The 16441-nt window shown below is 40.5% G+C and overlaps 1 protein-coding gene across 1 annotated transcript in view; it reads left to right on the top strand.

Moving 5' to 3' along the window:
• Positions 1 to 16441, top strand: part of ITGA2 (integrin subunit alpha 2) — a 109043-nt gene that overhangs the window by 20110 nt on the left and 72492 nt on the right. Inside the window, exon 2 of the mRNA XM_005694721.3 lies at positions 10952 to 11072. Within this exon, the coding sequence (XP_005694778.2) occupies positions 10952 to 11072 (121 nt within the window). The remainder of the gene's footprint in view (positions 1 to 10951; positions 11073 to 16441) is intronic.

Raw genomic sequence — 16441 nt, 5'->3', positions numbered from 1 at the left:
CCTCTGTCTGGACTTTGCATTGCTGGCAGATCCACTGTATTGAGTTGAATGGTAGTCCCCCCAAAGATATTTCTACATCCCAGTCTCTCAAATCTGTGAATATTACCGTATATAGACTGAGAGGCTTTGAACCTGAGGCTTTGAAGATTGCCTCAGGAGGATGTTGGTAGGAACATGAACATCAAAGCCACTTGCAGTGAGGGCTCAGAAGGAAATGAGGAACATGTTGCTGGAGACTGGAGGAAAGGTGAGCCCGGTTTTATAGTGGCAGAAAGTTTGGTCTGATTGTGTCCTCCTGTTGTGTGGGAAGTTTTCAAGCAATGAACTTAGACATTTAGCTGAGGAGATTTCTGAGCAAAATGTTGAAGGGGCAGCCTGCATTTTCCCTCGTTGAATGTAGTGAAGTGCAAGAGAAAAGATAAATTGAGGAAAGTATTAAACAAAAAAGAACAGCACTGGATTTCCCTGGTGGTCCAGTGGTTAAGAATCCACCAGCCAATGCTGGAGACACGGGTTCGATCCCTGTTCAGGAAGATTCCGCATGCAGCAGGGCGACTAAGCCTGAGCCACAATTACTGAGACTGTGTGCCTCAGCCTCGGAAGCCTGTGCACTCTAGATCCCATGCTCCACAACAAGAGAAGCCACCGCCACAAAAAGGCTGCACACCACAACGAGAGAGTAGCCCCTGCTCGCTGCAACTAGAGAAAGGCCGCACAGCAATGAAGACCCAGAGCAGCCAAAAATTAATTCATTAATTAATTTTAAAAAAGAACAGTACTTAATTATTTAAGAAATTCTCAGCCTATATCCATAGTTGTTTTAAAAAGCAAACGTTAGGAGACTGATTGTTAGGAGAGAATGCTCTGAAGAGAAGGCCAAGGGTGTGGTAGGAAAATGTTTTGCTGAATGGATTCGGCGTGTGATTCCTGGATCCTCTCAACCATCTCACAGAGGCCAGGAAGTGAGAAAGAGTTATCCAGGAAAGGTCTGTGGAGAGCCCTCTTGTCTAATGGCACAGATCCCCATGACATATACAAGAGACCTACAAGGTTTACAGAAATGTTGTCTCAGCAGAAATGCTACTCTCAGACTGAAGGGGAAAGAGAAGCAGAGGCTAGTAGAGCTATTGCAGGCCCAGAGGATGGAGCCTTGACTAATAGAGGGTTATTTTCAGACCTTAAAACCTAATAGAATTTGACCTGCTATGTTAAACTTTCTTGGTACCATTGACCCCTTTATTCCTTCGAATCTCTCCTTTTAAATGGAAAGTTCTATCACATATTTTTACACCATCCTTTTTCAGATGCAGAGAACTTATTTTTGAGGTTAATAGACGCCCAGATTGGGAGAAATCTACCCTAAGATAGACCATACCTGGAGTTTCACCCATCCCTGATCTAGATGAAAGAGTTTCTCCTGGACTCTTCAGCCCAGTTCTGCTGGGAACCTTTGCTGTCCCCTAAGAGAGGTTCTCTATATCTTGGTGACAGCTGCACCTTTCTGCTGTCCTTGCAATGCTCAGCTCACTGCCCTGTGCCCCTGCTTCCGCCAATACCTCTGCAGCTTCTGAGGACCAGTCCACCAGGCATAGGGTAGAGGTGTGCTCCATACCCTCAGAGCAGTGACACCCTGTGCTGACACTTTAACAGAGATGCAGGCCTTGGAGTTCATGTGCATGAGTAATGTGGATTTTATTTTTTATTGAGATATAATTGACATATAATATTAGCTTCAAGTGTACAGTGCAGTGATTTTTAAAAAAATTTTGATTGGCGTATACTTGACTTGTAGTGTTATGTTTCTTTGTTACAGCAAAGTAAATCAGTTATGCAAATATACATATATTTTTTTCAGGTTCTTTTTCATATAGGTTATTACAGAACATAGAGTAGAGTTCCCTGTGCCGTACAGTGAGTCCTTATTAGGTGTCTGTTTTATATATAGTCGTATTTATATGTTGGTGCTTCCCAGGTAGCACTAGTGGTAAAGAACCTGCCTGCCCTGCAGGACCCAGGTTTGATCCCTGGGTCGGGAAGATCCCCTAGAGGTAGGGCACAGCAACCCACTCCAGTACTCTTGCCTGGAAATCCCATGTTCAGAGAAGCCTGGTGGGCTATAGTCCTTAGGGTTGCAAAAAGTCAGACACAACTGAAGCAACTTAGCACAGCATAGCAAAGCACAGTGTGTATAAATTAATCCAAATCTCCCAATTTATCACTACCCCCCCGCCACATTTTCTTTGGTAACTGTAAGTTTGATTTTGAGATCTGTGAGTTGTTTCTGTTTTGTAAATAAGTTTATTTGTATCATTTTTATTAAATTCCGTATATAAGTACCATCATATGATATTTGCCTTTCTCTGTCAGACTTACTTCACTTGTATGATAATCTCTGGGTCCATCCATATTGCTACAAATGACAGTTATTTTATTCTTTTTATGGCTGAGTAAATATTCCATTGTATGTAAGTATCACATTTTCTTCATTCATTCATCTGTCAGTGGATGTTTAGATTGTTTTCATGTCTTGAAAATTGTAAATAGTACTGCAGTGAACATTGGGGTGTGTGTATCATTTTGAATTATGATTTTCTCAGGGATATATGCCCAGAAATGGGATCATTGCATCATATGATAGTTATGGTAGTTCTAATTTTAGTTTTCTAAGGAACCTCCATAGTGTTCTCTATAGTGGTTGTACCAATTTACATTCCCAACAACAGTCTCGGAGGGTTTCCTTTCCTCCGCGTCCTCTCCAGATAGTTGTTTGTGGATTTTTTGATGATGGACATTCTGATTGATATGATGCTGCCGCTAAGTCGCTTCAGTCGTGTCCGACTCTGTGCGGCCCCATAGACAGCAGTCCACCAGGCTCCCCAGTCCCTGGGATTCTCCAGGCAAGAACACTGGAGTGGGTTGCCATTTCCTTCTCCAATGCAGGAAAATGAAAAGTGAAAGTGAAGTCCCTCAGTCATGTCCGAGTCAGCGACCCCATGGACTGTAGCCTACCAGGCTCCTCCATCCCTGGGATTTTCCAGGCAAGAGTACTGGAGTAGATTGCCTTCTCTGACTGATACGATACCTCATTGTAATTTTGATTTGCATTTCTCTAATAATTAGTGGATGTTTAGCATCTTTTCATATGTTTTTTGATTATCTTCTTTGGAAGATATATCTTCTTTAGAGAAATGTCTGTTTCGATCTTCCCATTTTTTGACTCAGTTGTTTTCAACACAGTGATTTGATACATGTATATTTGCCAAATGGTTGCCACAGTAAGTCTAGTTAACATCTATTGTTGTTGTTGTTGTTTAATCACTAAGTTATGTCCGACTCTTTGCAACCTCATGGACTGTAGCCTGCCAGGCTCCTCTGTCCATGGGATTTCCCAGGCAAGAGTACTGGAGTGGGTTGCCGTTGCCTCCTCCAGGGGATTTTCCCAACCCACGGATTGAACCCACATCTCCTGAATTGCAGGTGGATTCTTTACTGCTGGTCCACCAGGGAAGCTCTCTTACCACAGTAATTATATATTTTTCTTCTCGTGATAATAACTTTTAAGGTCTATTCCCTTATACATTTTCAAACAGACAATACAGTATTATTAACTATAGTAACCAAGCTGTACCTTACATCCCCTTGACTTATTTTATATCTGAAAGAGTTCTTATATTTTTGTTAACTCTTTAACAGAGGTATTTCCTCTCCTCAAATACCAGCATGCATCTGTGGAATGGGCCAGAATGCCTTAAGAAAGTCCTAATTTAAAATACTCCTCTCTGTCCAATTCTATCTCTTGCTTTTGGTCTTAAATCTGTTAAATTGAATTTTTCCCTTTATCTCTCTGGATCTTTTTGCAAATGAATATCTTCCATGAAAAGCCAGCCCCACCTGCCCTTTAACATATATTCTTAAATTTTGCAATAGCTACACAAATTACTGTCCTCCTTCTACTGCAAATATTTGTCATTAAGCTCTGACAATGATATAGACGTCGACACTTCCCCCCAAAGTTTTGCTGCCAAATATAGAATGACATGTTTTGTTTAATACATTTATTTCTGCCCTTTTTTTCAAAAGATTTTTTTCTTTCTGAGCCTCACTACATTTTGAGAACAAAACTGGGTTAACTATATCTCATCTGTAACCTTATAACTTAAAATCAGCTTTCAGAATAAAGTGGGAGAATGAACTCCATATTTGCTGAAACTAATTCTTAAATTATTAAAGTTTCCCAGAAATCTATTTCAGAGATGAGCAGGAACTCTCTAGACAGGAGGTGCTATAAAATTTTTAAATGAGTGGAAGAAAATAGAAGTTTGCATTAATCAATGTGTGCTTAACAATCTGGTTTGCCTGTGGATATTAAAATGACAACAAGCCAGGTTATAATCAAGAATGAAAGGCCCCCTTTAATTGTGAACAGAGAGGAAATTAGTTAACCGTCCAGGACCACGCATTGCTTATTTTTACAGTAAGGATGGGTGAGATTCACTGAATACTTGGGCTTGGTTACTGTCAACAAATACACAACAAATACACACTACCTTGGATAAGTACTTCCTGCATTCACAAGCATACACATGAGGACCGGAGGGAAGAGTTACACTCTGGGTAATGACATGACCTTGAAACGCGCTGCATCTAATACAGACCTGGAAAGTATAAATCAATAATCTGTGACTTGCTGGGCCACTTTTTTCCTGTCCCCGTTCTCTTCTCTTTCATGTCCCCATAGTATTCAGCAGGATGCTCCTTAGGCCTCGAAAGACCTTGGTCTTCCTCTTTGTGTAGTGAATTCCAGCTCATCCTCTAAGGTCCGTATAGATTGCCACCTCTTCTATGAATGAAGCCTTCAAATTTAGATTTATCCTCTTCTTAACTCTTGGGTCACAGTTCTTTGTACCTTTCTGAAATTTAGTACTTATCCCATGATAATATAATTTTTTATTTCTTATTCCAGTTACAAGAATGGAAGCTCAATGACAGCAGAGGTCTTATCTGTTTGGTTCATTGCTTCTGTCACTAGGTCAGTTCAGTCGCTCAGTCGTGTCGAACTCTTTGCGACCCCATGGACTACAGCACCCCAGGCCTCCCTGTCCATCACCAACTCCTAGAGTTTACTCAAACTCATGTCCATTGAGTCAGTGATGCCATCCAACCGTCTCATCCTCTGTTTTCTCCTCCTCCCACCTTCAATCTTTCCCAGGATCAGGGTCTTTTCAAATTAGTCAATTCTTCACATCAGGTGGCCAAAGTAGTGGAGCTTCAGCTTCAACGTCAGTCCTTCTAATGAACACTCAGGACTGATTTCCTTTAGGATGGACTGGTTGGATCTCCTCACAGTCCAAGGGACTCTCAAGAGTCTTCTCCAATACCACACTTCAAAAGCATCAATTCTTCAGCACTCAGGTTTCATTACAGTCCAACTCTCACATCCATACATGACCACTGGAAAAACCATAGCCTTGACTAGACGGACCTTTGTTGGCAAAGTAATGTCTCTGTTTTTAATATGCTGTCTAGGTTGGTCATAACTTTTCTTCCAAGGAGCAAGTGTCTTTTAATTTCATGGCTACAGTCACTATCTGCAGTGATTTTGAAGCCCAAGAAAATAAAGTCTCACTGTTTCCATTGTTTCTCCATCTATTTGCCATGAAGTGATGGGACTGGATGTCAAGATCTTAGTGTTTTGAATGTTGAGTTTTAAGCCAACTTTTTCACTCTTCTCTTTCACTTTCATCAACAGGCTCTTTAGTTCTTCTTCACTTTCTGCTGTAAAGATGGTGTTACCTGCGTGTCTGAGGTTATTGATATTTCTCCTGGCAATCTTGACTGCAGCTGGTGCTTCATCCAGCCCAACATTTTGCATGATATATTCTGCACATAAGTTAAAAAGCTTCTGTCCCCAAGACTTAGGAAAATGCCTAGCACAAAGGAATTGGAGAAATATTTTTGAATGATTCATTTCTTAGCATATGGGCATGTTTAGGATGTAAGGAAACAGGATGAACCAAGTAGGTTGTCATTTTCCATATGATTCAGTTAAGTTATGACAGACATAGGAACACATTACTGTAAGCAGTGGGATTGTAAAGAGGAAATAGACATTGAATTAGAATACTTACATTAAATTTGTAAAAGCTAATTAGCCATCATAGGCTAAGTGTGAAATGGTGACATAGTGAGTTGTAAATATATATGTGAAAAAATAAGTATAGAGAACAGAGAGACTTAATCAAAAGGGGCAGGCTCTTCAGGGAGGGATTGATGTATCAGGTAAGAAGAGATTTAGGATCAGTGGGATGAAGGCATTGTGATGGAGAAGATCATGTTTTGTGAGAAAAATGAGCAGACTATTTATGAATAGAAATTCTGGACTATAAGCTTGACATGATGAGCCAGACCAAGACTCAGATCTCAGCCACCAACTGAGTGACAGTGAGCAAGAAAGGTGTCTAACCTCTAATAACCTCCCTAGTTTTGCTGTTTCACAGTGTTGTTGTGGGGATCAAATGAATCAAGATGATTCTGATGTAGGCAGACCAACATAAGCATTAAGAAATAGTAGGCTACACGTGGGAATATACATTATGGTTTATATATTGGAAAAAATATTAGAAGGAAATAGTATATCCAAATTACCTGTACTTGCATTAGAATGATATGATTATGAATTATCTTCTCTTAATTTTGCCTATATTCATATAGGCAAAATTGATGATATATCCATATTGTCATCAAATAACATATATTCATTAAAAATTTACTTCATACAACAAATATTATCCTAGGTGCTGAGAAAATAAGAGTGAATAAAAGAAATAAGGTCTGGACTCTTAAGTCGCTTAGGTTTTACTAGGCAAGCAGAGACAAAACAGTGCAGATACACAAGATCGTTTCGGATGGTAAGTGCAGTGATAGTAGCATGATGATCGAGGAGGACGTAAACTGGTAGGTGAGTCAGGGGCAGTCTCTACAAGGATAGCAGAGACCTATCTGAGCAAAGATCTGAATGATGGATAGATGGCAGGACATAAATACTGAGTTGAGAAGACTGCTCTAGGCAGTGGGTCTGGATGCTCCAAAGGCCATAAGCAGAGTGAACTGGATGTGTTCAAGGGACAGAAGGAGAGCCATTGTGGCTGGAATACAGTGATTGGAGAGGGTGGTGAAAAGTGAAAGTCACCAGATACATAGGGGCCAGATCATGAAGGACTTTTGAAACTGTGGTAAGGAAATTAGATTTTATTCACAGACATTGGGGGTATTTTAAGCAGAAAGATGATATGATTTACATTTTAACTAATATTTTATATATGTGTGTAAGATAATCATGATGATGTGATCACTCACCTAGAGCCAGACATCCTGGAATGTGAAGTCAAGTGGGCCTTAGGAAACATCACTACAAACAAAGCTAGTGGAGGTGATGGAATTCCAGTTGAGCTATTTCAAATCCTGAAAGATGATGCTGTGAAAGTGCTGCACTCAATATGCCAGCAAATTTGGAAAACTCAGCAGTGGCCACGGGACTGGAAAAACTCAGTTCTCATTCCAATCCCAAAGAAAGGCAATGCCAAAGAATGCTCAAACTACCGCACAATTGCACTCATCTCACACGCTACTAAAGTAATGCTCAAAATTCTCCAAGCCAGGCTTCAGCAATACGTGAACCGTGAACTTCCAGATGTTCAAGCTGGTTATAGAAAAGGCAGAGGAACCAGACATCAAATTGCCAACATCCACTGAATCATGGAAAAAGCAAGAGAGTTCCAGAAAAACATCTACTTCTGCTTTATTGACTATGCCAAAGCCTTTGACTGTGTAGATCACAATAAACTGTGGAAAATTCTGAAAGAGATGGCAATACCAGACCACCTGACCTGCCTCTTGAGAAACCTATATACAGGTCAGGAAGTAGCAGTTAGAACTGGACATGGAACAACAGACTGGTTCCAAATAGGAAAAGGAGTATGTAAAGGCTGTATATCGTCACTCTGCTTATTTAACTTATGTGCAGAGTACATCATTAGAAAGAATGGGCTGGATGAAGCACAAGCTGGAATCAAGATTGCTGGGAGAAATATCAATAACCTCAGATATGCAGATGACACCACCCTTATGGTACAAAGTGAAGAAGAACTAAGGAACCTCTTGATGAAAGTGAAAAAGGAGAGTGAAAAGTTTTAAGTGTTGGCTTAAAACTCAACATTCAGAAAATGAAGATCATGGCATCTGGTGCCATCACTTTATGGCAAATAGTTGGGGAAACAGTGTAAACAGTGGCAGACTTTATTTTTCTGGGCTCCAAATCACTGCAGATGGTGATTACAGCCATGAAAGTAAAAGACCCTTACTCCTTGGAAGGAAAGTTATGACCAACCTAGATAGCATATTAAAAAGCAGAGACATTACTTTGTCAACAAAGGTCCATCTAGTCAAGGCTATGGTTTTTCCAGTAGTCATGTATGGATGTGAGAGTTGAATTATAAAGAAAGCTGAGGGCCAAAGAATTGATGCTTTTGAACTGTGGTATTGGAGAAGACTCTTGGGAGTCCCTTGGACTGCAAGGAGATCCAACCAGTCCATCCTAAAGGAAATCAGTCCTGGGTGTAGAAGGATTGATGTTGAAGCCGGAGCTCCAATACTTTGGCCACCTGATGCAAAGAGCTGACTCATTTGAAAAGACCCTGATGCTAGGAAAGATTGAGGGCAGGAGGAGAAGGGGATGACAGAGGATGAGATGGTTGGATGTCATCACAGACTCAATAGACATGAGTTTGGGTAGACTCTGGGAGTTGGTGATGGACAGGGAGGCCTGGGGCGCTGTAGTCCATGGGGTTGCAAAGAGTCAGACACGACTGAGTGACTAAAGTGAACTGAACTGATACATGTTCATGTATATATGTATATACATAGTATATATATATGTATATGCACACATATATGTATATATATGTAGTAAAATCTAACTGCTAGGTGATAAAATGTAGCCTATCATGATTTCATGTTATGACATGATCTGCCAATGTCTAATTAATGGGGAGAAAATGAGGTTATTTCATATATATATATCCATATGCGGCTTTTCAAGCATTATATATTTTAAAGGGGGACAGTTTGCATTACCTCCCCAAACTTTTACTGATTTGTTAGATAATTTGTAACATATTTAAATAAGATTTACTGAGTTCTGTACTATGGGGCAAAGTTAAGCTCTTGATTGGAAACACCAGTATTCTGAATGTCAGTTCTGGTTCTCTGCTTCCAATACTGTGTTATTTTCACTTGCATTTAATTTCCTGAAAAGGATAGTGGAGTGGTGTATTTGAAAAAATGATACTAAAGAGAAAATTTGCAAATGTAAAGCTGTGTAGTGCTTGCTTTAGAGTGTTTGAAAATTATTTGTCCTTCTCTTTCTGACAGCACATTATTTCTAAAAAAAAAAAAAAAAAGCCAATAATGAGCTGTGTACTTTTGAGTGAACACACCTATGGTGGAATGATTTTGGCATGTGAAGAGGGACATCAACTACTTTCATTCCCCAAAGCTTCATTACTGACCTCGTTATTCCTTTGGAGCACATTTCTGAATCTGCTCCCGAAGTACAGGGGCATAATAGGAGAGCCAGCCCTTTTCCTCCATCCTGTCAATGCCGGAAACAATAATGCACTTTCAGTGTTGCCCAGAAAGTAGAGTATTCCTTTGTGAAGACACATAGTTTTCAGTTGACAGTTGACATAGTTGATGTCAGTTTTGAAGGACTCACATTGCCTTCAGTGTCTGCAAAGATAACTGCTGATCTCAAACAGCTTGAAGCCTGTTCCCATCTCTATGCACTAAGTCGATTCAGTCATGTCTGACTCTTTGCAGCCCCATGGACTGTAGCCCACCAGGCTCCTCTGTCCATGGGGCTTCTCCAGGCAAGAATACTGGAGTGGGTTGCCATTTCCTTCTCCAGGGGATCTTCCCAACCCAGGAATCAAACCCACGTGTCTTATATTTCCTGTACTGGCAGGCGGGTTCTTTACCACTAGCGCCACCTGGGAAACCCCATCCCATCTCTGTGAAGAACATTAATGTCCACACTACCTTCTTTCTCCAGAATGCAGTACAGCCAGTGTCAATGTCATCAGTGTCAGAGAGGCTGGTCTTCATTACCCCCTCTTTTCCCTCTTTTCTTTCCATCAAAAACAAGGTTTTTCAAAAAGATCTATCCAGGTTTTATCCTATCAGGGCCTTTGTTGTTTTTGAAAGTGAATATTGTTTCTCAAGTATTCAGAAAGAAACATCAAAAAGCAAAACCACTTCTGTAGTTCCTGCTGGAATAAAACACATGACCCCTTTCCCTACATTTTCATCCTCAAAAGTGATCCCTTCTGAAAGAAATGAAACAATTTTCAAGCAGCTGTGTGGTTTTTTTAACCTCCTTTGATGTAGTCAGCAATGTTTTTCCAGCGGACATTTCATATATAGTTCATGTCAAGATTTTCAGGAGAAATAGAAGATAACCCTCTGACCCTGCCTTCGGGTGGCTTAGAGTCTTCTTGCATTAGGAAGGACAAATAGAACCAGAGTTACTTAAGAATCTGTAAAGGTAATATGTGGTTTAAGAGTTCAGGCTCTTCAATCAGACAGCCTTATCCTGGCCTTCCCTTTTGACTTTCTACCTGTATTTCCAACAACTTCAGAAATTTCTGCAAAGCAAGTATAATAATAGCAATCATATTCTAGAGTTGCCATGAGGCCAAATGAAATAGTGAATCGTGCACATAACGTATTCAGCTTGCTTCCAGGGCCTCAAATTAATACTCAAAACTCTTGGTAAACATTGATGGAGAATAATTATTATTTCAACCAGTTTTTTTTTAAGTGGCCTTTGAGAATTATATTACAACCTTATATTCACAAAAGGTAAATATGGACTGTTTTCATTTTTCTCTAATAGGCATTTTGAACTGTTGTGTGGCATACAACGTTGGTCTCCCAAAAGCAAAGATATTTTCTGGTCCTTCAAGTGAACAGTTTGGCTATGCAGTGCAGCAGTTTATAAATCCAAAAGGCAACTGGTAAGAACATTCTTTATCTTTTCAGTAAAGTCATTAAATAAATTTAATATTTGACTACAATTGCTTGTTCAGATTGATGCATGAAAATGTTATTAATTGGTAGCCCTCAAATATCCTTAAATGAAGAATTTTTCTTTCAGACTTGGTAAATATCAGATTGATAATTAATGGAATGACTTAAAAGTACTTTTAAAAAAAAACCTAGATAGAAAGTTTTCTCTAAATATTCCTTTGTGAATTCATAATACCAGATTTTGACCATTTGATGATAGATAAACAGATAGACAGGTAGGTAGATGGACAGATTTGTCTTCCTTCCTTACTCTGTAAACTGGTATCCATTAGGTTTTATAAGTGTTCTACTAGCTAGCGCTACCTCTGGACCATTTCTAGATGGCAGAATTGTTCCCTACATTTTCTCCTTCAGCAAAGCTTTGTCTACTGGCTTCATTTAAAGTCAGCATTCCCTACTCCAGGTGACCAAGGGTCCCTGCAAACATTCATGCTCCCTGTTGCAGCAGAAAACTCCAGGCAGATCCTGACTCATTTAGAGCTTTTTCTGATGATTAAATAGGCAGTTATTAGCTTATCAAATAAGGGCTATAATTTATACCCCTTTTCCTTCATGAACTTATGTCTGGTGCTCTAAAAACGTGGAATTCAAACAAACATTCAGGATCCCAATGATTGACATTTTGGTGTGTGCCTATCTGTACGGTAGGGAAACAAAATGAAATGATACTCAAGAGCGCAGTATGTTTGTAAAGGCATCGTAGAGGAGGTGAATCATGAGCTGGGTCTTAAGAGTGGAGGTGAACAAGCAGGAGAAGAGTATTAACTCGTTCCTGCTTCAGAGCTTTGGTGCACTGCTTTTCTCCTGGAAGGGGCTGTCTTCCCAAGATTTTGGCTCTTATCTCTCGGTTTCAACTCAAATGCCTCCTTTTCAAAGAGACCTTTCAGAACCAACCTGTCTGAATTAGCACTTCACAACCACTTCAGTCGTCTCTAGCCTTCTATTTTCTGAATAGCCATTGTTACTGTCTGAAATTATCTTTATGTGTTTGTACACCCATGACCCATCTTCTTCTCTGTCTCTGAGTGTAGGCACCTTGTTTTGGGCACTGGTGTGTGCTCAGAACCCAGAGTGGCAGCTGCTGTGGAGTAGAGGGTCAGTAATTATTTTCTTGATTACCGAATGAAAGTCCTAGTTCTATTGGTTCACTCAAGGTAGTCTACAAAGTGATGTCTTGTAGACCGACTGACATAGAAGCTGAACAAGACCTTCAGACGAGTTCTGATGGTCCACTTTGTAAGCTTGGCCTTGCTGAGGACAACCTGGCATTAAACTTGAGGTGATTCTTTTTAAGTAGCAGTTTTTCTGGGGCAGAGAAAGAGCCACCATCAGCAATAGATGCTATTAGAGATGTCAAGGATTGCTGGCAGCTCAGCCACTGGCCACTTTGTGGGTTGGAAGTTACCCAAAGACAGAGGTGACAGAGATCTAGCAGGCAGAGTGCTGGCCAAGTGGGCCCTGTCTCCTTTCTCTCTCCAGGATTCCCTTTAAGTGCAGAAAGCATTGCTAGAAGACAAACACATTCCAGGGAGCTCTGCTCAATACTAGGTCATAACCTGAATGGGAAAAGAATTTGAAAAAGAATAGATGTATGCATATGTATAAATGAATCACTTTGCTGGACACCTGAAACTAACATAACATTGCTAACCAACTGTACTCCAATATAAAATAAAAATCTTTAAAAAGACAAATGTATTAATTTGTGGTGAGAATCTGGTGCTGACAGGGTTGTTTCAAAACCAAGGACACCAGACATTTCTAAATCCTGCCTTGACCTTCTCAGGACATTACAGAAAGATACATCAACACAGAGCTTTCTGTTAAGATGTATGGTAAGGCTTATCAAGGACTTCTTTCCTCAAGCCTAGTATAACCACCAGCTGGTATGTGCATACCCCACCCCCAGGAAGCAGAGAAGGGGAGGTCTTACCTGGGGGCTACACCCTGTGGGGGTGTGAAGCAGGAAGAAAAGAGAACATAAGCTGGCCTGACATGCTAGCCTAGGTCACTCCCTGATCTGGCCTCCTAACATCCAAGTCATGGATGTGATCTAATGCACCACAGGCTGGATGCTATATGAGGGGCAGAAAGTATAAAGCATGGTCCTTGACTTTAAGGCGTGTGGAATAGAGTCCGTGAGGAGGATGGATGTGCAGATCAGGCAGCCATGAATAATGCCAGGGGCATAAATGCCAACCCCCATAGTCAACAGCATTTGCGTTCCTCTAGTGCCACTTGCTATATTAACTTACTGTCGAGAGCTCATTTTCCCTTCCTAAGACCTGAGATGCTAGAGGGACAGAATTCCTTCCTGACTTCTCTCACTAGTTGACACCAGCTGGGTTCCTTGCCCAGGGGGCAGGGCTGGGGCAGGATCCAGGTGTGAGTGGGTTTTCCCGCTGCAGTGCTGGGGTGGCCGAGGTTAGGACCAGCAGCTTTCATGACTCTCGGGATCAAGGAAAATACTAGGAAACTTGGAATCCAGAATGGCCTATTTGTTTTGACAGTTGGCACTGTGCCCCTCCCCACTCCTAATTTATGACAATCGCACAGACATTATGGGAGTAGCAGATGTGGGAAAGACTGTTTTAACATTGAGTTTCCTTCTGATATTAATCAAGTTAACTTTGGGCACAGAAAGTGATATTACTATGAATTCCTTTAATAACTATGAGTCTTTTTCCCTTAGACTTTATATATGTAATACTCACACGCATCTCTCTCTATTTTTTTAACTCCCTTACTGTAAAAAGGGAGTACAAAAATAAAGCTGCTGTGCTGGTAGTTTTCTCCTCAGCTCACTTTGGCTTTCTTTACAATCTGTCTTGTTGAACCCAAACTTCATCTCTCGGCTCTTTCCTGCCCTCTGAAAACTCACTTAAAGCTCTAGCCTGAGTTTTCTTAAGTCACACTCTGCTATTTTCAAAGTACAGACTTTATCTGTTCCATATGCCCCATGTTTCTAAGAATGTATTGGCATATTTTGCACAGGGATCTATAAGATTTCAACAAAATGATCATGAATCCTTTGCTGGTTTTATTTATTATACTTTTATTACACTGTGGACTTTTACTTTAAAGACAGTAGTGATATGCTTTGAAAGTTTCTGAAACTTTTTCATGGTCTCTTATGAGCTGGATGATTTTAAAAGCATGATTACCTCCCAAGTAGAGCTCCACAACACTCCTCTTCCTGTAAGTAAAGCTGTGGTCTGTTCTCCCTCCAGTGTAGGCAAAGGGTCACCCTACTTTGGAGCTATCATTTTATATACAGGATGTTCAGATGTGGGTGGTGCAATCCTTATCACAGTTGTACAAAGGACTGTGATACATTTAAAGTCATTTCCTGGAAGCTTGTGGTGATACGTACTGTTTCTGTTTGTCTAATCTGAGGGCCTGTCTCAAGAATCATCTGAACTCATTGTATGACTCAAAAATCTTAGAACACTGCAATCTCTTGTGTGACGAGGACTGTCTGGGATTGAGGGTATTTCCAGTTGTAGAAATGTACTTTCTTGTTGTAGTGAGGACCAGTGCATACTTGCTCTTTAAAAGGAAAAATATAATGAATTGTGTCATGCTCACTCAGTTGCTCAGTCATATCCAACTCTGTGACCCTTTGGAGCCCGCCAGGCTCCTCTCTCTGTGGAGTTTTTTGGCAAGAGTACTAGTGTGGGTTGCCATTTCCTCCTTCAGGGGATCTTCCCAACCCAGGGAAGAGTTTTCTTAAGTCACACTCTGCTATTTCAAGGTACAAACTTTATCTGTTCCATTTGCCCCATGTTTCTAAGAATGTATAGGCATATTTTACACAGGGATCTATAAGATTTTAACAAAATGCTCTTGAGTCCTTTGTTGGGTTTTATTTATTATACTTTTGCATCTCCTGTGTCTCCTGCATTGCAGGTAGATTCTTTGCCACTGAGCCATCAGGGAAGCCCTGAACATATTTCATAGCCAAAAATAAAAACCCTTCCATCTATATATATTATAGATTCTACTTTTTAAGTAAGAAAAATTGTAGTAAAGCATTATGTGTATTATAAATATAACACGGTGTATGAGATACCTCTTATAAGGGAATTTTAGATAAACAATAGAGAAGTAACATTCAGTTCTGCACAAACAGCAATGATTATGTCATATAGTATATTGGCAATATCAATACTAGTAAATTCTTAGCCAACACATAATACTCATGATGACTCTAAGAGTTTTGTCAAATTATTACCCATTTTATAAGTGATAAAGGGGTGAGACTTAGAAAGCTTTGTTAGTCGTCTAAGTTTACAGAGCTAAGAAGTAATAAGCATAGGGTAGATTACTACAAGCAGCTTCCCTGGTGGCTCAGAGGTAAAGAATCCACCTGCAGTGCAGGAGCCACAAGAGACACGTGTTCAATCCCTGAGTCAGGAAGATCCCCTGGAGGAGGGCATAGCAACCCACTCCAGTACTTTTGCCTGGAGAATCCCACAGACCGAGGGGTCTGGTGGGCTACAGTCCATAAAGTCTCAAAGAGTTGGACACGACTGATGTGACTTAGCATGCACACACACAGATTAGTACAGAAATAAGGTGTTCCAAGTGGGCATGTTTTTTCGTGTCCAGGGAAGAACATGGGAGAATGTAATTGGCATTTATAAATAATATTTAAATATAATTTTCATGTGAAGTTTATAAAGTAAGATGAACTTCATTCAGCATTTTGAATTAAAAATTGTTATAAAAAGTGTTACCTGGGATGACAGTTCCCATCTGTCTTTTCATTCTCTGATAGACAGAGATTTGTCAGATGAGCCAAGAGCTAGAACAAAAGGGTTTTTATCCTCAGCTTCCCCACCATCAGCTGGATGACTTTGGAAGAGTAACAGAGCCTCTCTGGATCACAAAGAAAAAGGCATCCTGACCAAACCAGAAGTTTTTAGTGCTTTGTGAGAGAATAAAAGTAAAACACTTCAAAAACTAAACTACTGCGCATATATGAGATACTGTCATTGCTGCTGCTAAGCCGCGTCAGTCGTGTCCGACTCTGTGCAACCCCATAGACGGCAGCCCACCAGGCTCCCCCGTCCCTGAGATTCTCCAGGCAAGAACACTGGAGTGGTTTGCCATTTCCTTCTCCAATGCATGAAAGTGAAAATGAAAGTGAAGTCGCTCAGCTGTGTCCGACTCTTAGTGACCCCAAAACTGCAGCCTACCAGGCTCCTCTGTCCATGGGATTTTCCAGGCAAGAGTACTGGAGTGGGGTGCCATTGAGCTCTGTGTAAACACATTTAGAAGCAAAATCAGGATT

The sequence above is a fragment of the Capra hircus genome, chromosome 20 (assembly GCF_001704415.2).
Source record: "Capra hircus breed San Clemente chromosome 20, ASM170441v1, whole genome shotgun sequence".
Taxonomy (NCBI): Eukaryota; Metazoa; Chordata; class Mammalia; order Artiodactyla; family Bovidae; genus Capra; species Capra hircus.
This window is presented reverse-complemented; position numbering and strand designations above follow the sequence as displayed.